Genomic DNA, 27,712 nt, shown 5'->3' with positions numbered 1-27,712 from the left:
TACTACGTTTACTACTATGACGTCACATTCGTCATCTCTCTCTGACTACACCTCTCACTTATTAAGTTACAACTGGTAATACTGCCTTTCACTTAGTGTTGAAGAGACAGTGAAAATGCTTAGAGTTATAAGATGTTGACTTGAATTAAAATGTCCAATTTTAGTCATTTCATACCAAAGTTTTTGTGTGTTTGTTTATGTTTAAATGGTAAGTTTCTAGGAAGTTTTAAGTTATTTGGGAAAATTTTACAAGGATTTTACTAAGTATGCGGAAGCTAAGATTTCTTTCGAGTTCCGTTTTTAGTACTTTAACTGAGTTTTATTATATTAATAATCGAATAAATCGAATTAGCCGATGTCGTTGATATAGGAGGTAAAAGTAATAGTTATAAATTATGTGTTACTTTTAGATCCGACCCTACGAAATTTTATTATTTTGTTTAGCAAGTTTTGAATGAATCAGCGGCGTAATTTTTCACTTTTTAAATTATAATAAGAAATAAGTTTCATAATAAGTATAGTTAGTTTTATAATGAAAATATACTTAATAATAAAATATATAATACAAATGTAAATTTGTCGGGTTCTAACAATAATCGGGTACAAAATTACCGAATACATTTTACGGGAAACTACTAAATACTTGTCAATTTGTATTACATTTATCATTTTGTCGACCAGAAACATTCCAAATAATATTTTATTTGTCAATATCGGACTTATACAACTACCAGGCTACTAAATTAAGTTCATAACCATGATCATGTTTTAGGAATAAACGCTTTTGTACTTCGTGCATATATTTCACAACATGGCCTTCACGGAGAAATCGAATTCTCTCAGAAAAACGAAACACTTGTCAGTATTAGAACCAACTTGAAACCAACCCTACAGTATCCTGATGGAGTGTGGCGATGGACAATACACGAATTTCCAGTTGATTACAGAGATATTTCCAATGACAGATGTTCCGAGGAGAATTTAGGAAGAGAATTAATAGATTTGACTGACGAACTTGGCTACCTAGTAATTCCTGGTAAAGATCACGCGGAATTCGAGAGCAAAAACTCTCTCATAGGTCCCAACGGCTTATGGGGAAAGAGTATCATCTTAGAAACAGCGGAAAGAGACAGAGTAATTTGTGCATCAATCTTCTCGACAGAATATCAGCATGAGCAGCACGCTTTCGCAAAGTTCGCAGCACCAATCGCTGGCACGCTGCACTTTAGATGGATCTCTTCTAAGGAGTACGATGAAGCGGATTCCTATATACAAGCCGATTTGTATCATACAAAGGCTGTACAAGAAAAAGACTTTACTCAGCATAAGTGGAAGTTATTCGTGACGGATATCTTTGATGCAGATAAGGGTAATCATGAAGACAATTGTAATGTTCTTCAAGCTGTTTTTGACCCGGAGAACAATGGGGACGGTATGACTGTAGGAGATTTAGACAGTCGTTTAGGCTTGATTAAGGTGGCATCCGATCCCAACGTACAGAAAACCAGAAAGCTTTATAAGGACGAAGTTTTGAATATATTGAGAAATGATATGGAAGTTACGAAAAGGAGTTTGTATGTGGTGATTTATGATAGTAAGCATTCGGATAGTTTTTTGGCATGCGCAAAGCTACGGCTGATGTTACCGAAGACCACGAAGTAAGTATTTGTAATTACAGCACTTACTATTCAATTAATAGGTAATTTTGTAAACACTAGTTAAATCTAAGAGGGAGAGAAGTAATGAGTAGTAAAATAATTACATATTATATACATTATACGTTAATAAACAATTAGATTGGTAAGTAAACAACCTAGTAATCCTAATTAAAAAGGGTTAATTGCTTCTATGAAGCGTATACTAGTTATTATAATTATCATACTGTAATGACAAGTACTCAAATTTCTCAATTGAAGAAAAACCAGTGGCGCTGCAACCTTTAAAAGCCTGGTTCTTTTCATCTGAGATTTCATCATCATCTGTTTATGTTCTAATAGGCAAGTAGATGATCAGCCTTCTTTCTGTGCCTGACACACACAGTCGATTTTTTGGGTTTAAGGCATGCCTTATGATGTTTTCCTTCACCGTACGAGTTTTAAGGCACATAGGTGGGAAGTCCACAGCCTGGGGTCGAACCTACGACCTCCTTTGAGAATTAAGGTCCCCGAAATTTTCGGGTGAAATTGTGATGTAATAGATTGGACGGAATTGGGATGATTTTTAGGCGTGGCAACAACGTTGAATATTTTCGTTATGTAATTTTTCAAATGTGATCGCATTTTTATAATATACCATTTTCAGATCTCTAATCAATATGGATGGAATCCGGGGTTCAATTGAATTCACCCAACGTTCACCATATGATCCAACATGGGCTAATTTTCAACTTGGTGCTTCGGACTTGGACTATGAAGGAAATCTTCGATTTGTTGGTTCTATTACACAATACAGGTAAATGTTAAAGGTTATCGCATCAGTATTTAATAATTTTATTTGTACCATATGTGAATTTAAAATTTCACACCAAGTTGAGATGTCAAGACGTATTAGACACACAAAATTTTACATTGACTTGTAGGGACACTTTCGATGGCTATAAATCACTGCGGTGACGTCATATCCTGAAGTTATCTCAGCCTATATATAGAACTTCTCGACCTAAGCCACTGACTTCAGGCCAGTCAATGGTTAGACTGGAAGACCCTCCCTTTAGGTTAGAGGAAGCACACATCGTCCTTCCTCCACAGACTCAAACTGACGTATTTGTTTATGCTATTTTTAAATAATTCACGTTTTATTTTCATTTTTATTAGCTTCGTGCTATATTTCCCTTAATGACATAACATATTACAATTTAATTAAGAATAAGTACGGCAATATAGCGAGGAAATGCTGACAGCATTAAAGGTATACTGCCAGAGAGACCAAACCTTTTCATTTATTTTTATATGTTTTCGTTTTTGATCATTATTACTGTATTAAGAATATTCTAAATACTGTATAATTGTGTGTTCACTGACAAGAATGAAAAACATAATATAATTTTAATAAACATTAATTTGCAGTATAAGAGAGCTGCCTCCGCGGCTTTATGAGGCCAAATATTGGGAGACAATGTGTAATACCACGGGTGGAATGTACAACCCAAATGATGTTGATTTGAAGAATACCCCCCCTCCAGGTAATAAAGGGTATTTTTTTATTTAAATACAGTAATTTAATGCTACCACCCTTTCTATATACAACATTCACTTGATGCGTTAGCTAATATCGCCCTTAAATCATCAATTAATCAATAAAGAAAACATTGTCATGTCATCGTGGTGTCATGAGAATTTTAAGAAACACTATTGTTACTGGCTGAATATATTGCTACTTACTACTATTAAGTTCTATCTAGATATAGTAGTATCTTAATAATGTAGTTAAGGAATGTTTGCAACAACATCCAAATACCAAAGTGTTCGATTGTATTTGTGACGTGTTCTGGCGAGCGACCAGAGTGACCGACATTCATTGTAAATATAGATCTGTTGCCGCGTTGTAGGTAGGTATATTAATTACGCGTACCATGAATTTCAGTATAATACACGCTAACGTAAAAATAGTTTTAATATGCAGCAGTTTTTAGTTTTGATGATCCTTGTTTTTTTTAAATGTGATTGTAAGAAGGATTGAGTGAATGAGATTGAAGACTATTTTGAATATGCTGACAAAATATTGGATGTTGTTATTGAGGATCGCTATGACTAAAAAAACTGATGTAATCTGTTTATAATAGGATCTCTCTCTCTTTAATCGGAAGCTCATGTCTGAGCGTCGTGGTTAGCAAGAAAGCGTCTGGACCTATCTGTTTCCACCGGTTTCGGTCCAGCACGTCTCTCTTGACAGGGTACAGTTTTGAGGACGATGAGTCTTTCACTTGAACGGTCCATCTGGTTGGTGAACGGCCACGTGATCTTTTGCCTTCTGTTTTACCAACGACGATTAGTTTCTCCAAGTTCTCATCGCCTTTGCGCATTGTTTGGCCGAAATTAATTATAATAATAGGATAGATATAGATAAATAATAGAGTTGTATAGTTAAATCGAATACAAGGGATTTTATCATTGCAAGTTAAGCGGTTGTTTTATCGATAGTTTGAGAATTAAAAAGTTAACGAAAAATACCTCTTGCCAACTATTTATAAAAAATATTCATACAAATATTATTTACGCCAAAACTTTATAGTTGCAGCCGTGAATCCCTTCATTTAGTGTTAATAGAGTTATAATATCACTCTTAACAAGAAAAAAAGAAACAACTTACATATACTAGAACTGATGTGTGGTCTCGATATGTGTGGATGACATGCACAAACATAATGCTTATGTTATAACTTATATAAATGAAAAATAACAAAAAATATATAATGTACATAGTTATATAATGACATTTTTATCTTAAAATTTAGTATTCTTCCTTTCTATATATAAAAATATAATCTATTATATTATGTCGGTTTTAAAAATGAACAAGTATTCGAATCGACGCATCGTAGTAAGGATTAAATCAATTGTGATAATAAGAATGAATATTATGTGAAATAGAAATATGTCAATATTTCAATGGTAGCGAAACTCCGTCCTCCGCAAATGTCATGTTGTATAGCTCATGGTTCATTCTCACCAAAAATGTTTCTCTCAGAAAGCTGATAACTTTCTTGTCTTAAAAATAATACAGAGGCAGAAAATGACTTCCCGAAGCCCCTATAGAGGGTCAAGGGGGTTTTGAATAATTTCGTAACGAAATTTACTTTGGTAAACTATAATATGATATACCTAGGTATGAGCACACAGGACCACTACGCAATAGGAGATCTCCTCGGCAAGTACAAAGACAGAACGGAGTATTTGAACCATAAATATTTACTCCCGGGCCTGGCCAATGAACTGAGTGGCTCGTACTGGGATGTCTTTTTGCCCTTAAGTGGAAAATACAGTGTTATGCATAGATCTGTAGTCATTACAAGGTTAGTATTGAATAAAATTCTTAGCACCATTGATTTTTTTCAAGTTAAAGGCTGCTTGGAAGATTTTTATAGTAATCTTTATATATATAATTCTTCTGTGAGTGTGTATGTCACTGAACTTCTCTCAAACGACTGGACCGATTTTGATGAAATTTTTGTGTGTGTTCAAGGGGATCTGGGAATGGTTTAGATTCACAAATCAGCCCGGCAGATGGCACTGCAGTCGGTACTTTCATACTTTGTTTAATATCCTAATCGCTTGAAATATCATGCAGGACAACGTCTGTGGGGTCCACTAGTTCAATATAATATGTAGAAAGGCAAGATTCGTTTACTCACTGCTTTAATGTATTAATACTGTCTTACATTGTATATTCGATTAGAACTATAAAGATGATTTTATTAATACATAAATGTGTTGTCGTGTCCCAGTAATTGGGTGATGGTACCTAAATCGAGTTTTTTACAACTATGTATCTATGACCCGTATATAATAATGTAGATTAAGTTTTTCGTTACCTTTATTGAATAAGAATAGACATTTTATGTTAGAGATTTTTTTCAAACAATATAGTAATAATTATAATTAGGAAACTTAAGAGGTGTCAAGGGACACCCGGATGGAACGAAATTCCTTTCGATTAATTTATATGTTAATTGGTATCATAACAGTATGATCGATTTTCTCGACACCAATCTTACGACGAAAAAAAAAGCCAACATCACGAGGTGTTCCCAGGCGGTCACCCATCCAAGTACTGACCTCGCCCGACGTTGCTTAACTTCGGTGATCGGACGAGAACCGGTGTATTACAATAGCAAATAGCGAAAAAGTGTCGTGACAACTTTTCGTAAGAATTTATTCCGTTTAGCCCCCTTTCACAACGCGCGATAAGGAACTTCGTTCCAATAACATCAGGTGTGAGGTGACCTTGCAAGGGATCTCCTTCAGGAAAGAAAGAAATCAGAAAGTACTATATTGTCTTGGTTGACGTCAGTACTACACATTTATATAAAACTTAACTTCTATCGCATACAAACTTTAGTTTATTACGTAATTAGGACACGGATATAAACACGAATTATTTAAATAAAAAATACGAACTATGTGGCAAATTCAAAATAAAGCGTATAAATATGTATAATAATATATAAAATAAAAATAATTTATACAATTCCGTGATATATTACAAAATACAAGTTGTTATAGTCTGTAAACCATTACAGGCGACCACCCAAACGAGAGCTCTGTGGGACAATCCATTCGTATGAATACGGTACTGACTACCAGACTCAGATGAGTTCTGCTGAAGCGGTTTATCGGTATCCTGTAGTCAGCAGAGTTATCTTCAGACAGCCACTTGAAAGGCCATGGGAAGACACCACTATTATCATTGAGAATATGGTAAGTAATTTATATTTTAGTTTTTAAAATCTATTTGAACAAGTTGTAGTACAAATACATGTAGTTCGATAATTTCAAAGCTACATTAATTTTCATCCACAAGTCTACCCTCATTTTCTGCGTTGTATCGCTGCACCGCATTTTGCCTTAGGCAGTCATTGAAGAAGGTCGTCATTTAACTGTTACAAAGTTAGTTAGTTAGTTTTACAATATGTAACGCTAAATTACTAAAATACTAATTAATTCGTCACTTTCTTTCATTTTGTAATGCTAATGCGAAAGAGATGTCGTGTTATATTTAAAACGGTATTTTGGAACTAATATAGGTTGTACGGGTTATTCAAAGGAAAAAGTACACTTAAACTTAATCCTTTTTTTTACATTTTGGCACTTTGTTTAGGAAAATCTACCTTTCGTCGCAATTTTGGCTTGTAACTTTGAATCTAATCTTTTTTCTTTAAGGTGATATGTGGATCATGTACTGGTCGCTCATTAAAAACATTTTGTGAAAAACCTTGATGATTAATAAGAGAGTGGCGCGGATTTGATTGCCAGTTCAGAACTGGCAGTCAATGTAAATTTTGAAGTATTTAATATCTTATTCACGTTCAAAGGTCTACACTGTGTTTCGTATATAGTACAGTGTATATTTAGATTATTTGAGTGAGTGCTTGATTACTGATTCTGTTTACAAGCTGATATATTATAAAGTCTAATACTTGATATACAGTTTTTATAGTATTTGCAATAAGCAATTAATATACACAGAAGATGAATAACCTTCAAGATAGAATTTTGTACCTCTAGGCCAATTTCCAACATCATTATAAGTACGAATCTCTAATGTACCTATTCCCGACCTTTAAATACATTAAGTTATAAATAACCATTATCTACAGATCCATTCAGACGGTTCTAACGTAAATAACACCCACGAACACCGATGGGCTATACACCAGTTTCCCCCGGGAGCTGATTATTATAACTGGACCGCACGGTGCCTGAGTGCTGGTAAAATGTATGACCCTCATGGAGTGGACACAGACTCACGACATCCAGAGCAATACTGCAAAGTGGGGATGGAAGGATTGTGCAGAATTGGAGACTTCAATACCAGGTGAATAAGGGCGCGCTTGTAAAAAGATTTTCGTTAAGTAGAATGCGAGACCGACCCCGGAGCTTCTATCCCGACGAGTATTACTAACCCCCTCTCTAAATAGTAGAGATTCTGGTGTGGGTCGAGTCCCACATGCCCCTGTTGCCTTCGGGGATATGTATGGGATATCTAAGGGGGTAAGTGACTCATAAACGAAGGGGATACGTCAAAGGCCCATGCCTTATTGACCCCAACCCTGTCCTTATCCTCGATAGATCTCCCTAGTGTAACTTATTGTTTTTAATTGTGACACTAGTAGAACGAGTGTAAACTAATAAAACAATTTAGACCTTATACAGATTGATTTATAAATATTTTAAAGCTAATCGTTTAAAATTTAATACTAGATGCGACATGCAGCCAACTAGCTTAATCAGCCTAGCCGTCTAACTAGCGGCCTGAATGATGTTCAGCCAGTTGATCAAACAGTAAGGCAAATGACTTGGATCCATGACGTTTCATTACTTGCCTAGCCTGTTGACTGTTATTTTAAATTTAATTCCACTTTCTACCACGCTCAAACTAGAAAACGAAACTCTTCAAACCTTCAATATGGCGTCGACAAACCACAACTTTGATGGTGTTTTCCAAAGACCAAAGTTACATGAAAAACGTCAAGTACAATGGAAGAGTGTAGTGACGATAATAATATGAATATGACTCAAGCAATTGTGTTTTATCTTTTTTATTTCTGCCAAATAATGACTCTGTGTGACATTAGCCAGCCAGTTTCTTAAATTTTGTAACAAACGCTACGGCTGAATATCTTTCAGGCCGCTAGTTAAACGGCGCCGTTTAGTTAAAAGGCTAGGCTGTTAATTGAACAGCTAATTAAGCTAGTGTAATGTGTCATCACGCAATATGAACCCAACAACCTCAATACCCTTCCTTCCCCAGTCCATGTCAGACTTTTTGACGACCTTCCTCAGCGTATAACATACTATTTGGATGGGGTTCTAGTGTGCCAGGGCCTTTAATATAGGCCATTTTACACAAATAAAACGAAGCAATAAGATTTTTTACGATAGGTTACTTTGTACCTTACAGACACGGCATGTTATCCGTGGCTGGTAGAAAGAGAGACAGTGAGAAGTTAACGCGGAGACTCTTCACGGATACCGTGGTAGGTCTGGCGGGGAAGTACTCCATCATGAAGAAGTCATTGGTGATATATGACGATCACGGACCGGTTGCTCGGGGGGAGAGGATGGCCTGTTCTCCGTAAGTATATACATTAATTATTGATTTATCGAATATTTATTTACTTATAATTAACCGACTTATAAAACTTAAAGGAGGTTCATAATTATATGGTCTTAATAACTGTTTCACGAATGTTATTTTTGTTGAGTGAGCTAGGAGTGAGAGATTGAATCTAATTTTAACTGATAAAATTGCGGGTATCTTAGAATATTTGTAAAGTATAACTATAAACCTTTTGTACAGTGACTGTTTGATTCCAAATTTGAAATGCTGTACAGTGTATTTATAACAAGTTATATAAGCTTTAATATAAATTAGAAACTTTAGAATTATTTGTGATAGGTTCCAATTTTACGTTACAGCCATCATAGTGTAGGTAGAAAGCTAAAACTCTCTCTCTATTGGATACAGAGTACCAGTGCTGAATGCGTTATTAAACGTATCGTAAACGAAGCAAACAACATTTATTTATCCATATATACCTATTATTTCAGCGTAAGCCTCTACGATGTGGTTATAGTTACAATTCCTTAAAACTAAAAAGAACAGTAATAATAATAAAAAATGTAATAAATAGAAAATTAAAACAAATTTTAAAAGTTTGTTCCCTGTGGCAGTGTTCCTTTAATGCTGGCAGCATTTCCTCGCTGTATTGTGATACTAATTCGTTGAGCGAGTGAGCTATGGTCACCTATACTAATTACCATGGCGCCAACATAAATCTATATTAAACCCCACGGCCCAAGAAAAGCGTAAACATAAACAAACATAGTCCTTAAAAGTTAATATGTGAGGTACTATGATTTTTGATTATATTTTCAGTTTAAACGGCCTTCACCGACGAAAGGCAGTGGTCCGCGATTGGTTCGGTAATGGTGACGAAATTTCACTCGTCGGAAAGATGGAGATGATACAACAGTCTGAGTATGACGTCACCAATGTGCAAATAAATCTGGACAATTTGGCCCACGACGCACACAACTATAAAATTCATATTGTACGTAATATAATGATGCCATTTTGAATTTTTGTTAAATATTACATATCGTAACCATATACATACATTACTGTTTCACCATTATTGTTTCACCGGGAATCGAACCCAGGTCCTTACATTATTTGATTTAACTACGAAGCCATGGAGGCAAACATGCAATATCCGTTTTTATAATGGAATAAAAGCGATTTTTAGTAATAAAAAAACTACTATTGTTTTACCGGGAATCGAACTCAGGTGCTTACGTTATTTGCTTTAACCACTAACAAACATTTTTATTCAGCGATTGAATTGAATTTTTTTCATAAGGAAAATAAATATATTTTACTAAATAAAATAAGTTTACTATTCTGATTATACATTTTTATAGACTCCTGTTGAAAAAGAACTGGAGTTCCCTTGCGAGAAAACAACATTATATGACACTTATAATCCATTTAACATCAGCAAAGCGGGTGAACCACCGCCTACTAAAGGTAAATATTAATTAATTAAAATGCATTTTATTAATTAATTAGTCTATACGTTCAACCTCATTGACTGAAGTTAGTAGTATAAAGTAACAGCAATATAAGCAACTAAATCGCTTTTTAGAATATATAGTTTATATCTAGTTATATACAGTTTTTTTTTCTTTATCTTGTGAAATCTAAATCTAGTCTAATAAATAAGCATCAATTATGATTTCGTTATTTTATATTAAAAGAAACGTTCCAACCAATTCGTAATTCAAATAAATATTACGATACGAGGTTTGAATAACATTATATTTTCTAAATGGAAACAATTGAAAGCGAAACAATCGAATATACAATTTTAAATTTAGAATGTCTCTCTGGAAATCTTCTTAGGAATGTCACTGTTTTAAATTGAGAGTATTTAGTAGGTTTCTTTTTTAAATTAAGAACGTTTAGTAATTTCTTGGTTTCTTTTTTACCATTAGAGAATTAACGATAAAACAGTATTTATTAAACATTTAGTTTTATTGTGGTTTTATTTTAAAATAAGAAAGTTTAATAATTTGATGGCTTATTTTTTAACTTTAGAACGTTTAACATTCTTATGGTATTTTTTAAAAATAGAACGTTTATTTTTATTGCGATTTCCTTTTAAATTTAGAATGTCTAGTTATGTGGTGATTTCACTTCGAAATCGCACATAACCAAATTTATTTTAGCAATACTAAGTTGGCGTAATGGATTTTAGGTACAGCGGACCAATATCAACTAGGAGACTTAGGAAGTAAATACGGGTTACTGGATGACATGAAGAAGTTTTCCACAGCGTATAATGAAACACAGCTGACATTACACGGACCGTATAGCATAATTGGAAGATCGGTTGCAATTCATAAAGATGTAAGTTAAAAGTTTTGAGTCTAAATTACACATTGTATTTTTTCTACATTAGGGCAAGACCAGAAGTTTTTCAACTATGTTATATAATATGTTGAAAAATTAATAAAACCTCTAATAAAGTAGATATCAGATGATATGATATGATGGTATGATACCTCAGAATACTTGAAGTACTACTTTTATCTAATATATAAAATTCTCGTGTCGCGGTGTTTGTGGTTAAACTCCTCCGCAACGGCTCGACCGATTCTCATGAAATTTTCTGAGAATCGGACAACATCTATTTTTCATCCCCCTAAATGTTAAGGGTAGTTCACCCCTAAATATTTTTATTTTATTTTTAGATATTTTTTTGTTTTTATTTTTTTATGATACAGCATTAAAAAATACATACAACCCCTAACTTTCACCCCTCTACGATCAACCCCTATTTTTTTATCATAAATGATATACATGGCAAAACGACGTTTGCCCGGTCAGCTAGTAATCTGTTATATTAATTAGTAATTATTATAATAACGTATACACTATTTGACAATACATACGAATTATAAAAATATTATACTATATCCTCATTGATAAAAGCTAGTCTCTTTCAAATGAATTGTGTATATGCTTTGATAAAACTATAAATAAAAATTTGTCAAAGGAGGGTAGTCTCATTTTAATGGATAACATAAATAATTTTAGCAACGCGATCGTCGCTGGGCCTGTTCAACTATAGAACGCGGGTACAGTCCTTCTGAAGCGCGTGAAATTCGCGGGATCGCCTCCTTCCACCATCCGGGTGGGTTTGCATACGGGTATATCCGGATGACACAGTTAATACACAACGATGGAAGTACGAGTGATACGATTATTGAAGTGAAGTTGCGGCATCCGGGACAGTATGACCGGAATTTGGTATGTAATAACTGGCCTTACAGTGTTTAAATTTGTGGAGCTTTGAGGTCTTTTTAAATAGGCAAGAGGTTTTTTTAATAGGCAAGTAGGTGATCAGCCGTCTGTTACTGCCACACGCTGTTGGCTTTTTAGGTCTAAGGAATTTCGGTTTCTCGTGACGTTTTCCTATTAATTTATAATTTAGTAAGTTTTTTTGTAACTACAGTGGAATCTCGATAACTCGAATGTCAAGGGAAATGCAAAAAAACAAGAACTTCGAGATACATATGATTGAACTGTTGAAATTTCGACTGACTCACTACGATTTCTATGTGTATTTTTCAATTTGTAGAGTCGAATTTGAATAAAAATTCAACTTCAGATTTGTAGTATATATTTTTACATATTATAACGAATTACACATTAATTTAGTAAACTGAACACTAAAAAAATATATTTAAGGCTGATCACCGACTTGTCTATGAATTAAAAATGATCATAGAAACAGATGCAATCTGTGGTCAAGACCCATATAGTCTCACCTGTGAACATCATAGACAGTAGAGTTACACGATCGCGCATTTTATCTATTAGAATTTTTTATATCATTAATTTGGTACAAGGTCAAAGAGTCAAAAGAAAGGTCAAAGAATCAATTTTACACAGAATCTGGAATAAAATATCTTTTCTTTTTAAACATTCCAGACTCGCAACCATCGTTGGGAGATATTTGTGAATCCCGTTGGAGTGGATGCGGCAGTAAAGGTGACAAACACGCGTTGTGTGGCGGGCGGATACAGATGGAATCCATATTTCACACAACTCGCTGATCCATTAAATGTAAGTATTCGTATATTTTTTATAGGACGAGGTCAAACGGACTGGAATTATGGACAACAATGCCCATTGCGTTGTTGGCTTTTTGTGAACGGGTACTTTTGTTACTTTTCTGTAGATTTAAATAAGCCAAATTTATAAAAGCAATAATATTAACACACACACTAAACAGGGGAAAATATGGGCACAGAGGATATAAATGGGCGGTCCTAGTAGTTCTTTCGGTCAACCCAAACGAAATTATACAAAACATAACTACGAAATATAAAATTACATGTAGAAATAATAATCGGGTTTATTGATACAATACAAAAAATCTTATCTGTAAAACGATTCAAGGAGACATGTATAATAATAACTTGTATTCCATTTTTTACATATGTTCTATTTATAAAGAAAAAAAATGTAATTGTTGCTCTACGTGTTTTTTAACAATGGGTACAAACATTAGTAAAGTAAAGGAATTACATACTATGTCAATAGTACATTTATTGAAGAAATATAGATAATAGTCTTAATTTTGTGTGTTCATAAATAATGAAGTCATAATTTTGCTAATGTTATTTTTACAGCATGACCTGTACAATCAAGAGTGTGGAGCTGACAATCCATTGCGGTGTGATGTAGGAGATCTGACTGCGAGACTTGGGACTATAAGTAAGAATAAATCTAAATTGAGAAATTAGCCCCAAAAAGAACTAAGTGATGATGATTATTTATAGGAAAATAGTTACTTTTTTCATATAATTGAAACTACCCTCGTGACTTTTCGTATGCCGTTTTTCTAGAGTCCGCGCCTCCAGTCACGCGGCAAAATAAATAACTAAACTTGGCGAGTTGGCCATGTTGTTTACTTTACGTACGTACTTTATTTAAGATTTTTTTACGCACGTTTCTTTATAGTTGATATGAAGTCTCGAACTACACCAACAAACTAAACTAAATATATATACCTTCCAAGCGTGGCTATAACTGAAATATGAAAATACTCTATGCTTAATACTCAGATAATACTCCAAAATCAAAATAATAGACATTTTATACTGCTTGAATATTCCTATTATTCATTTATTAAATGACATGTACATGAGAGAATGATTATGTATCACGCTGGCTCTACTCGAGAACGCAAATTTTAATTCGTTGTAAATCTTATATTAATCGAAAATAAATTAGGGGTAGCTAATTGAAGAGAGTTAGTTATACGCTGACAGCGCCGCGTCTACGGGACTTCTTTGGTGGCGCGGACTCTATATACGTCGTTTGGTATAGCTTATAGGTACCATTCGAAATTTAAATTTTCTGAGTAATTTATTAAAAAGTGTATTCTACCCTCACTTAGGTATTGGAAGTGACCGTCAAATGTTTATCGATAGCAACTTCCCCTTGGAAGGCAAGGTGACCGCAATGGGCCGGTCTATAGTTATCATGGGCCCCGAAAGAAGTAGCGAGAAATTCGCCTGTGCGAACCTCCAACCGGACAAGGATATTATAAAATTTGTTAATATTATGAAGCCACCGAGATTTGTATTGTGAGTATTGACTGCATGTGGTAAAGTTCAATAACCCCCAGAAGTTAGGGTGCGTACAGACTATGTAACATATTATATAACTTGTGTTTTATAACACGTCCACATTATGTAACCTTGTTATTTAACATTATAACATAAAACAATACCGTTCACATTAGAATAACAATGCAATATAATAATGTTATATAACCATTTTAAATAACAAAAGAAAAACAAAAAAACGTAAATGCTGGGTTCGTCCTAGCATACATATCAATAACATGTTATTATAACATTCAGTGTCCACATTATCTGAAACATGTTGTATAGCAATGTTGTATAACAAGTTATGTTATATAGTCTGTACGCACCTTTAGGTAGGTACATAAATGGGCTTGATCCAAAATTTTATAGCCTTCTAATGAGACTTCTACAAGATGTAAAAAAAACTCCACGCTGTTTCTGTCATTAACATTTTTTCATAGATTATATTTGAATAATCATGAAAAGATGTAGCTAATCGTAATGTTAAAAAATATAACTTTTTAGGGGTCAATTCTTACGTGAAATACGCAAAGTGATGGGCGTACCGGAGTGGATGGTGGGGGTCGATTCTCGTCGTACGCGTATACTACACTTCGGTGCGTGTATACAAGTGTTACTACACTTCCAGGGGCCAGAAGCTAACCGGCTCGAACTGGATTTCACCAAGTAAATTTCAATTATTTGACTTTATATTTCTTTCAAAATGTGTGTTTGTTGTGTGTGTCAGCATTATTTGTGTTTAACGTGTAAACAAAGCAATATATTGTAGTTTTTATAAATGATTAATAGATTATGCATTGCGTCCAAGCTTACAAAATGGTTACAAGCAAATGACAGATCGCACCATATTTGCACAGATCATAAACATGTCAATGTCAAATGTCTGACGTTATAACAATAAAAAATTCTTGTTACATAATATGTAAGACCAGCGTTAATATTTTTTCCTTTTTTTAGATTACTTGCATCAGGTAGATTAGATTCGCCAAGTATATTAATTCCCGGATTTATTGATACGAAGAGAAAGCGAACAGTTTTATACAAACTATGTGGTGTCACGGATCCGAATGAGAAAAAAAGTGAGTATAACCAGTGATAATAATATCTACGAATAAATTAATAAATAAAATAATGTTAGATTTGGTATGATACTTGGTACAATTTTGATACGAAAAATTTCACTCGTAACTCAGTCTTAGGAACAATGTATTTTCCTCGGTATGAGGTTTGATTCTTGGCGATTAATTGTTTCGTATAAAAGGCTGATTTCCTTGTCTATAAATATATTATGGAAGTTACAAGTCCTTCAAATATTTTTGCCGTTTTTCATTACATCATTCTCTAATAGTCATCGAAGTTATTATACGAGTAGATCTAATATAAAATAAAATTAAAAGTATGTCCCGGTAATTTATAGTTCCAACACACAAATAAGCAGAATTTACAATATTCTTAACATACATAGTAATGATATTATTATTAAAAATGGATAAATAGAAAATTAAACAAATTTAAAAAGTTTAATACCTGTTGCAGTGTACGAGTACCTTTAATTGGTAGCATATTTTATTTGTATACTGTTCACTTGAACCTCGCTGCCCAAGGGTCTCTACTAAAACAAAGTTATTAATTAATATTTGGTGTTTATTGTGATATTTAATTGATATTTTTCCTTTACAGAAAGCACATTTTTCTTCTCCAGGCCGTCTTCAGCTTCGCGATTATGGAGCAATTTTTCAGTCATAATAATATCCATTTGGTTATTACTATAAATTGTATATATAAATAAAATTTTGACCTTTATTTGTTATCTTATATATTCCACAGACTACAGTGCGGTTTGCAGTTGCAGTTAGTTTAACTAGAGATCTTGTATCCAATATTACGATTTATTTTCTCACCTAAACATATTTACAAAGTCAAAAACATACAACAAAAAATATTTAGATACTAAACTTAACTATGCTATTGACCTTCTAAGCCTAAGCTTCTGAAAGGAGCTAGGCTGGCTTAATTAGACAGCACTTAACGCACAACGTCACCAATTGGGCGTCTAAGTGCAGAAACTAAGTCCACACTACTAACTAAGACCACCTAAAATTAATAGAATGTTACGCGGGACGAGAAAATTTGTTTTGAGTATCCTATATTCAAATTACTAATAGTGAGTATACCGTCAAATATATGGTTTCAATATTAAAAAGCAACATTATCAAATACAAAAAAAAAATAAGCTAAACATATGTACACAATAGCTGTACGCAGTTCTAATTAGACTGTGATTGTGTGTAGCGTGTTGCATGCCTATAAAGTGTAGAACTCGACAGAGTAAAAACGTTGAGTAGGTTAGTTAAATTATCCAATCTTAAATTCTTAAAAGGCCGGCAACGCACTTGCGAGCCTTCTGTCAATGTCCATAGGCAGCGGTATCACGTAACATTAGGTGAGTCTGTTGCCCGTTTGCCTCCAATTACATAAAAAAATCTAATCATACGACTCATACATAGCGCTAAATCTCGATTCTGTATCTTACTGTAATGCTGAGATTCAGAAACAAAACACAACGCTATGACTATGGTTTCCGTATGTCAAAATTTAATATGTATTTGACAGAAGAGAGTGACAGCGCTATGTCTCGTTTCCGATTCTAACCCTAGGCGCCTCGCCTTGTTTTCTAACGCCTGACCATTTTTACAACGCATGCGCGCCCCGCGATCAATACGCCTAGTGGGAACTAAAGCACGAAAATGTTTGCACAAATAATTCTTTTAATATCATTTCGTTATGTTTACGCCAATTTGGAGGGGCCATTTTTGTTTTTTGGCCCAAAGTCTTTGGACAAATTCAAGAAGCCGGCCTTAAAATTCCTTGACCAAGATGACCTGATGAAGATATATGCTGAGCCATCCGCGATTGTGGTGTTTAATAACCAGGATTCGTTGACCCTTTCAAGTGGCAATTTTCCAAGGCTACGGAAGATGCTAGAGGGTCAGTCTCTGTTGGTTTTACCTCAAGACTTTTTGGATGTGCACCCGGATTACATCAGTAATGAGACCCAGGTCAGCAATTGAGCATTAAATTATTTTCATTTAAGAATTTATGATTCTAAAATAATTGTTATTATGTTATGTATATTTTCAAACAATAATTATGTTTTATACTGCACAAAAAGTTAGTTTATTTTTATTTTTTTTTATTTATTCTATACAAGATCCTAAATAGAAAGAAGTTGGCGTGGTGGAAACACAAACTGGACACAGTTTTTCCGTCCACCAGGTCGTCGAACATATTTAAATAATTAACCTATTAACACACTCAGGCCAGTGATATACTATACAATATAACACCCCCACCAATAAACCATAAAAATTGCACGAACAACATAAACCAATTGAAACAATGACGCTCCACAGCCGATGCAAGAAACCTGTTCTTGACGAGAAATTCTCATTCGAATACAGGATGTGTATTCGTATTTACATATTCGAACAAGAACTAAATGACGACGTCCTACTTTTAGTTATGCATAATTTGTAATTGTTTGACTTATAAAGTAATTTTTTAATTTAAATTTGATTTTGTTTCCTGTTACATTAGCAAATAGCGTTTTAATCATTAATGCTTTAATGTCATTTTTATTTTGGGAGCACATACTAGTAACCTATCTATTATGGTAGAGATAAACTAAACATTTATTAGATTTCGATTAAATATAATCGCTCTAACTGGTTTTGTAATAATTTGCAGGTGCTTACCCTGCAAGGACCTTGGTCAGAACGAGATGCTCAAATGACTGAGACCTTTGATAGACTTCAAGATATCTATGGAGAGGGAAGAGTATTAGGAGTTTTAGGTAAGATTTATTACAGTATGAGTTAATCACACCACGGCACGATGATTGTTTAGCGCCTGATAAAAATATTATCGCAAATGTAAAGTCGAACAACAATAATTCTATGGTTTAATAATGTCTTTGCCAGAGCCAATAAAGGCTAATCAATCAATCAATAATCCCAGATCGACGCCAAAGCGTTATACTGTATTGTTATTGAAATTAAAAAAGAACCTACGTGATATTACTTCAATAAATTTTATGTACATATACGAAAAAAATGTCAACGAGTCATAGTCACGTTCCTACTTTTAAGCACAAGTAAAAAAAATATTGTATGTATATTTTAATTTTAAATTAGATCTGTGGCGCATGCGCACTTATGAGTATTGTTAAATTTTGGCGTACTTCATAGGTATGTTGTACTCAGTTTTGTAAGTGTTTTAAAATTGAATATGATGTAAAGTGATTTTGATGCAGAAATCTATATTAAAAATATAATTAATATTTTCAGGCATACATATATATGAATTATAAATAAACAAATGTATAAAAACTACTCAGTAGATCACTACTTAGGAGATTGCAATTTAAAAAAATGTTTATACTTTACGAAACCGCAAAAACATTGAAAACAAAAATTTCACAAAGTACGTAATCTTGTCTTTGACATAAGTTTCAAGATCTAATTAATCAATATATGTTTAATACCGATAAATATAATTCGTAATACAGTAAAAGTGAGTAATTACATTTATATTTTTTGCTCTGGCTTTTTTTCTCCTAATATGAATAATTGCACAGAAGCTGATCTTGACCTGCTTTATAATAGTAAAAAAACGTATTTTTATAGTTTTATATGAATTACAGGTAACTCAGTATCTCAGTCTCAACCTATTGATTACGACAGTGAGTGGTCTCGGGTTCGGCGCCAGGCAGAAGACGGCACTACAACAATCACTTCTACTACAGAAGAAGAAAAACCAGCTCGGAATTTACCCAAATACGCCCTGTATAATGCCACTGGTAAGTAGTATTTCAATTAAGACGTTCGTGGCTTTACACGCATTTTTATTTGTATATTTTATGTTTGTGTACTAAACTATATTATAACGTATCAAAATGAGTGGAATAAGTTTTATATATAAAAACGTGTGGCACTCGGGGACTGCCGCGGTAAAGCTATTGCATAGCATTTTTATCAACTTATGCAGTTATAATTATTTATTTATTTTTATTTATGCAGTATTTGTTTTTATTTGATATTATTTCAATCTACTACTCTACCAGACTCAGACTAAAACGCCTATATAGTCTGTCTCACTCTAACGCGTACCGGCTGCACCAGTCCCGCTCACGCTACGTCACCGATCTCGTCAGGGAGATGGGAATGCGCAGTTTGCGTTCTATCCCACTCTAACGCGTAAGGTTTTTTCGTTACGGAATTTCTTGATTCGGTCGCCGCGCTAAAAGCCCGCGATTAAATCGATGCAATAACTTAAAAAAGCTAATAGTTGCATCAGATTTTAATATTTTCCAAAATATATGTAGTACTTTAAAACAGCTTGTTTAATTTTTGTACTATCAATTTAAAACATTTATTGATTGTCTAGAAGAAGTGGCACTTCATTTCACTGCGGATCATTTTATGTTGTCCTGTTTTAATAAATAATCATTAATTCCAGGTCCGCCAGGCAAAGCAGCTTTACTATACTCCACAGGATGGCCAGAGCTCAAGTGGGAGGATGGTACCACCACAGTCCTTGACACTCCAGTGGGGGAACCAACTGTGAAACCAACTAGACTATATACAATACTCGTTGTGAGATTTGCTGACGGCGGTAATACTCGAGACAAGGTATTTTATTTGAACCGCTAGAGAGAAAAATTGGTCACTATTTTAGTTATTCAAAACATTTCTCATCTATAAAACCTACTCATATTTTTAAGAATATTATTCCAAAAAACATTGGGATTGTGCAGTAACCGGCCTACCCTACTCTCATCCCTGAGTAGGTTCAAAATTCGTCTGCGCGCCCATGGACTTTTCTATGTGCTCATATAACATTCGCTTGTAGGATGAAGAAAAGGAGGAAACCAACCCAAAAATTGATCAAAAAATTCGAGGACTTGTATCAGTCCCAGAAAGTTGATGACCTACTCGCCTATTAGAAAAAAAATATCACTAAACAGATATATAGGACAAGAACAGATATATAGGGCAAGAACAGATATATAGGACAAGAACAGATACCTTGGACAAGAACAGATATATAGGGCAAGAACAGATAGATATCTAGGGCAAGAATAGATATCTAGAGCAAGAACAGATATCTAGAGCAAGAACAGATATCTAGGGCAAGTACAGATACCTTGGTCAAGAACAGATATCTAGAGCAAGAACAGATAGATATATAAAGGGCAAGAACAGATATCTTGGACAAGAACAGATAGATATCTAGGTCAAGAATATATATCTTGGACAAGAACAGATAGATATCTAGGGCAAGAACAGATATCTTGGACAAGAACATATATCTAGGGCAAGAACAAGTATATATTGCAAGAACAGATATCTAGGGAAAGAACAGATATATAGGGCAAGAACAAATATATAGGGCAAGAACAGATATCTAGAGCAAGAACAGATATCTTGGACAAGAACAGATATCTAGAGCAAGAACAGATATCTAGGGCAAGAACAGATATCTTGGACAAGAACAGATATCTAGGGCAAGAATAGATAGATATATAGGGCAAGAAAAGATAGATATATAGGGCAAGTACAGATATCTTGGACAAGAACAGATAGATATATAAGGCAAGAACAGATATCTAGGGCAAGAACAGATATCTAGAACAAGAACAGATATCTAGGGCAAGAACAGATATCTTGGACAAGAACAGATATATAGGGCAAGAACAGATAGATATATATATATAGGGCAAGAACAGATATCTTGGACAAGAACAGATATATAGGGCAAGAACAGATAGATATATATAGATATATATATATATATATAGGGCAAGAATAGATATCTAGGGCAAGAACAGATAGATATCTAGGGCAAGAACAGATATCTAGGGCAAGAACAGATAGATATATAAAGGGCAAGAACAGATATCTTGGACAAGAACAGATAGATATCTAGGTCAAGAATATATATCTTGGACAAGAACAGATAGATATCTAGGGCAAGAACAGATATCTTGGACAAGAACATATATCTAGGGCAAGAACAAGTATATATTGCAAGAACAGATATCTAGGGCAAGAACAGATATCTTGGACAAGAACAGATATATAGGGCAAGAACAAATATATAGGGCAAGAACAGATATCTAGAGCAAGAACAGATATCTTGGACAAGAACAGATATCTAGAGCAAGAACAGATATCTAGGGCAAGAATAGATAGATATATAGGGCAAGAAAAGATAGATATATAGGGCAAGTACAGATATCTTGGACAAGAACAGATAGATATATAAGGCAAGAACAGATATCTAGGGCAAGAACAGATATCTAGAACAAAAACAGATATCTAGGGTAAGAACAGGTATCTTGGACAAGAACAGATATCTTGGACAAGAACAGATATCTAGGGCAAGAACAGATATCTTGGACAAGAACAGATATCTAGGGCAAGAATAGATAGATATATAGGGCAAGAAAAGATAGATATATAGGGCAAGTACAGATATCTTGGACAAGAACAGATAGATATATAAGGCAAGAACAGATATCTAGGGCAAGAACAGATATCTAGAACAAGAACAGATATCTAGGGCAAGAACAGATATCTTGGACAAGAACAGATATCTAGAGCAAGAACAGATATCTAGGGCAAGAACAGATATCTTGGACAAGAACAGATATCTAGAGCAAGAACAGATATATAGGGCAAGAACAGATATCTAGGGCAAGTACAGATACCTTGGTCAAGAACAGATATCTAGAGCAAGAACAGATATCTAGGGCAAGAACAAATATATAGGGAAAGAACATATATCTTGGACAAGAACAGATAGATATATAGGGCAAGAACAGATAGATATATATATATAGGGCAAGAACAGATAGATATATATAGATATATATATATATATAGGGCAAGAATAGATATCTAGGGCAAGAACAGATAGATATCTAGGGCAAGGACAGATATCTAGGGCAAGAACAGATAGATATATAGGGCAAGGACAGATATCTAGGGCAAGAACAGATAGATATATAGGGCAAGAACAAATATCTAGGGCAAGAACAAATATATAGGGAAAGAACAGATATCTTGGACAAGAACAGATATATAGGACAAGAACAGATAGATATATATATATAGGGCAAGAACAAATATCTTGGACAAGAACAGATAGATATATAGGGCAAGAACAGATATCTAGGGCAAGAACAAATATATAGGGAAAGAACATATATCTTGGACAAGAACAGATAGATATATAGGGCAAGAACAGATAGATATATATATATAGGGCAAGAACAGATAGATATATATAGATATATATATATATAGGGCAAGAATAGATATCTAGGGCAAGAACAGATAGATATCTAGGGCAAGGACAGATATCTAGGGCAAGAACAGATAGATATATAGGGCAAGGACAGATATCTAGGGCAAGAACAGATAGATATATAGGGCAAGAACAAATATCTAGGGCAAGAACAAATATATAGGGAAAGAACAGATATCTTGGACAAGAACAGATATATAGGACAAGAACAGATAGATATATATATATAGGGCAAGAACAAATATCTTGGACAAGAACAGATAGATATATAGGGCAAGAACAGATATCTAGGGCAAGAACAAATATATAGGTCAAGAATATATATCTTGGACAAGAACAGATAGATATATAGGGCAAGAACAGATATCTTGGACAAGAACAGATAGATATATAGGGCAAGAACATATATCTTGGACAAGAACAGATAGATATATAGGTCAAGAATATATATCTTGGACAAGAACAGATAGATATCTAGGGCAAGAACAGATATCTTGGACAAGAACATATATCTAAGGCAAGAACAAGTATCTATTGCAAGAACAGATATCTAGGGCAAGAATAGATAGATATATAGGGCAAGAAAAGATAGATATATAGGGCAAGTACAGATATCTTGGACAAGAACAGATAGATATATAAGGCAAGAACAGATATCTAGGGCAAGAACAGATATCTAGAACAAAAACAGATATCTAGGGTAAGAACAGGTATCTTGGACAAGAACAGATATCTTGGACAAGAACAGATATCTAGGGCAAGAATAGATAGATATATAGGGCAAGAAAAGATAGATATATAGGGCAAGTACAGATATCTTGGACAAGAACAGATATATAGGGCAAGAACAGATATCTAGGGCAAGTACAGATACCTTGGTCAAGAACAGATATCTAGAGCAAGAACAGATATCTAGGGCAAGAACAAATATATAGGGAAAGAACATATATCTTGGACAAGAACAGATAGATATATAGGGCAAGAACAGATAGATATATATATATAGGGCAAGAACAGATAGATATATATAGATATATATATATATAGGGCAAGAATAGATATCTAGGGCAAGGACAGATATCTAGGGCAAGAACAGATAGATATATAGGGCAAGGACAGATATCTAGGGCAAGAACAGATAGATATATAGGGCAAGAACAAATATCTAGGGCAAGAACAAATATATAGGGAAAGAACAGATATCTTGGACAAGAACAGATATATAGGACAAGAACAGATAGATATATATATATAGGGCAAGAACAAATATCTTGGACAAGGACAGATAGATATATAGGGCAAGAACAGATATCTAGGGCAAGAACAAATATATAGGTCAAGAATATATATCTTGGACAAGAACAGATATCTAGGGCAAGAACAAATATATAGGGCAAGAACAGATATCTAGGGAAAGAATAGATATATAGGTCAAGAATATATATCTTGGACAAGAACAGATAGATATATAGGGCAAGAACAGATATCTAGGGCAAGAACAAATATATAGGGCAAGAATAGATATATAGGTCAAGAATATATATCTTGGACAAGAACAGATAGATATATAGGGCAAGAACAGATATATAGGGCAAGAACAGATATCTTGGAGAAGAACAGATATCTAGGGCAAGGACAGATATCTAGGGCAAGAACAGATAGATATATAGGGCAAGAACAAATATATAGGGAAAGAACAGATATCTTGGACAAGAACAGATATATAGGACAAGAACAGATAGATATATATATATAGGGCAAGAACAAATATCTTGGACAAGGACAGATAGATATATAGGGCAAGAACAGATATCTAGGGCAAGAACAAATATATAGGTCAAGAATATATATCTTGGACAAGAACAGATATCTAGGGCAAGAACAAATATATAGGGCAAGAACAGATATCTAGGGAAAGAATAGATATATAGGTCAAGAATATATATCTTGGACAAGAACAGATAGATATATAGGGCAAGAACAGATATCTTGGACAAGAACAGATAGATATATAGGGCAAGAACATATATCTTGGACAAGAACAGATAGATATATAGGTCAAGAATATATATCTTGGACAAGAACAGATAGATATCTAGGGCAAGAACAGATATCTTGGACAAGAACATATATCTAAGGCAAGAACAAGTATATATTGCAAGAACAGATATCTAGGGAAATAACAGATATATAGGGCAAGAACAGATATCTAGGGCAAGAACAGATATCTTGGACAAGAACAGATATATAGGGCAAGGACAGATAGATATATAGGGAAAGAACAGATATATAGGACAAGAACAGATATCTAGGGCAAGAACAGATATATAGGTCAAGAATATATATCTTGGACAAGAACAGATAGATATCTAGGGCAAGAACAGATATCTTGGACAAGAACATATATCTAGGGCAAGAACAAGTATATATTGCAAGAACAGATATCTAGGGAAAGAACAGATATATAGGGCAAGAACAGATATCTAGGGCAAGAACAGATATCTTGGACAAGAACAGATATATAGGGCAAGAACAAATATATAGGGCAAGAACAGATATCTAGAGCAAGAACAGATATCTTGGACAAGAACAGATATCTAGAGCAAGAACAGATATCTAGGGCAAGAACAGATTCTAGAGCAAGAACAGATATCTTGGACAAGAACAGCTATCTAGAGCAAGAACAGATATCTTGGACAAGAACAGATATATAGGCCAAGAACAGATAGATATATAGGGAAAGAACAGATATATAGGACAAGAACAGATATCTAGGGCAAGAACAGATATATAGGACAAGAACAGATATCTAGGGCAAGAACAGATATCTAGGACAAGAACAGATAGGGCAAGTGAGAGAACACAAGCAAACGGTAAAAACTAAAACTAAACAGAAACTTAAATCTCATTAAGAGCGTAATACACTTGTACACAAAATTACAGGTAGTAGGAAATTGTTATGAAATATAATAATATATCAATATTCTCATCAATGTTAGTAATTAAATTGTAAGAGTGAGATAGCCTATTCACAAGTTATAAGTATTATATTTGACATTCCTAAAATTAATATTTTATCAAATTTAAATAGAACATACATGGTTTTAGATAACCCTGGAGTTCAGCTTCAAGCAATCAGCTGGTTGGTGGACAGCAGTGGGTGTTGAAGTGAAGCGAGGGTTAGCCACAAGTGGCCTCAACTTACAGGCCCCAGCCCCACCAGATGCTCCTTCAGCTGTTCTGGGAAAGGCTTATCACTGTTCCCTACCGTTGGTCTACGCGTCTGAGGATGCTTCTCTTACATTTCGGAATATCCAGGTACAAGCGCATTTTTTTATGGGACGCTCGCTGAATGAAGTTCAGCCCTGCCCATGGACACAAGCAACCTCGGCTTACGGTTGTGTTGTCGGCCTATGAGGGAATTGCCTGGGGTAATAGTTGAATGTTTAAAAAACTGTTTAAAATGTTTTCTACTCGCTGAACAATAATTAATGGTATTAGAATCATTTTATACAATGTGAACAAGAGAAAACATTTTTTTATTTATTTAAAAGAAATTCGTGTTTTAGATGCAGCCATTTATGGACAGTACTGAGAAATTCTCGGATGCATTCGACTGCATTGGATTTACTAGTGTGCCCATATGGTAAGTTAAGTACAGGCAAATCTAATGAGCAATTTTAATAGGTACTATTCCTATGAATTGAAATACTGCAGTATCAACGTATTTGTGTCTTTGACTGTTTTTGAAAGTCGTATTTTTATAACATTCTTATAATATTATATGGAGAAAGGCTTAAGGCTGATGCGTTTGTTTGTGCGTTCGAACCTTGGTTGTGCATCAATTGATTGTTTGAAATACCATGAAAGAAAACATGGTCAAAAAATGTCTTTAACAAAATGTCGAATTATGTCATAGTAGGCTGATCACCTACTTGACTATAAGAATTACCATGAATTGAAACGTAGAAATGTTTCTTCATTGAGGGTCATGGAGCATACATACTAAATATTAAAACATTTTCAGGTCTGGTCTAATGGTAACATTTATAATGCTTATTGGTCTATCTGTGTCCATAACTATGATATTGGATATAAAAACCATGGACAAATTCGAAAATAGTCGCAGCAAACAACTGACTATAACTGTTTCTGAATAAATGTGATTTAAAGCGAATTACAGTAAATTTGTTTGGGAATGTATTTCTAATTAAACAAGCTATTGAAGTTGCTAGTTGGTAATGTTGGTAAAAATTAAATAGTACAATTCAATTTACTTGCTAAAGTATTACCTAGTATAGATTGTTTGATAAATGGTTATCAATTTATGCATATCTAATTGAGATGAAAATGTAAATGTTAATATTAATAAAAGGTTTTTATTTATGGCTTTTATTTTAGTGATAAATTCTATTTTTAAATTAAATTTAAAAATACATTTAAAATTTATAATGTTTTTATTTATTTTAAATTTATTTTAAAATTTATAATGTTATTTATGAGAGTTTGGATAGTTAATATTGTTTGACATTATTTTGATTCAAGGAAAAAGTTGTAGTTTAAAAATGCAAATTAAATTGTGTTTTAAAAAGGAAACCTTCTAAAGAAAGAAGAAAGAAGCTTCTTAAAAAAAGAAAGGGTGTTTTTTGATGTTTTTTTTACTAGTAGGTACCTTTAATACAAAAAGGCTAGAAAAGCGCACAATACTCGCCGAGATGTTTACAGTGGAAATCAATATGAAGCGAATACAAAAAATAAGTTGTAAAAAAAATGAGTATGAGGAAATTACTCGTTCAACCTGCTTATGTATCCGACATTGTTCTTTTTTTATTATATAGGGTCAAACGGGCAGGAGGCTCATCTGATTTTAAGTAATACAACCGGCGATGGAAACTCAATGCGGCCTATGTCGATTTGGTTCGGAAATAGTTCAGTTG

The 27,712-nt window shown here is 33.9% G+C and overlaps 1 protein-coding gene across 1 annotated transcript; it reads left to right on the top strand.

Moving 5' to 3' along the window:
- The first annotated feature begins 75 nt into the window (after positions 1-75).
- Positions 76-27,161, top strand: LOC125054437. Its single transcript, XM_047656330.1, has 24 exons — positions 76-208; positions 773-1,658; positions 2,302-2,451; positions 3,066-3,181; positions 4,825-5,011; positions 6,239-6,416; positions 7,316-7,533; positions 8,620-8,793; positions 9,598-9,772; positions 10,143-10,248; positions 10,979-11,130; positions 11,821-12,033; positions 12,718-12,852; positions 13,422-13,506; positions 14,192-14,381; positions 14,910-15,071; positions 15,363-15,483; positions 17,198-17,464; positions 18,153-18,258; positions 19,108-19,263; positions 19,923-20,095; positions 25,884-26,093; positions 26,345-26,421; positions 26,803-27,161. Exons 1-24 carry the CDS (start codon positions 151-153, stop codon positions 26,933-26,935), a joined length of 4,428 nt encoding a protein of 1,475 aa, XP_047512286.1. The 5' UTR covers positions 76-150; the 3' UTR covers positions 26,936-27,161.
- The last annotated feature ends 551 nt before the right edge of the window (positions 27,162-27,712 follow it).

This window comes from Pieris napi, chromosome 12 (assembly GCF_905475465.1).
Source record: "Pieris napi chromosome 12, ilPieNapi1.2, whole genome shotgun sequence".
NCBI classification, from domain to species: Eukaryota; Metazoa; Arthropoda; class Insecta; order Lepidoptera; family Pieridae; genus Pieris; species Pieris napi.
This window is presented reverse-complemented; position numbering and strand designations above follow the sequence as displayed.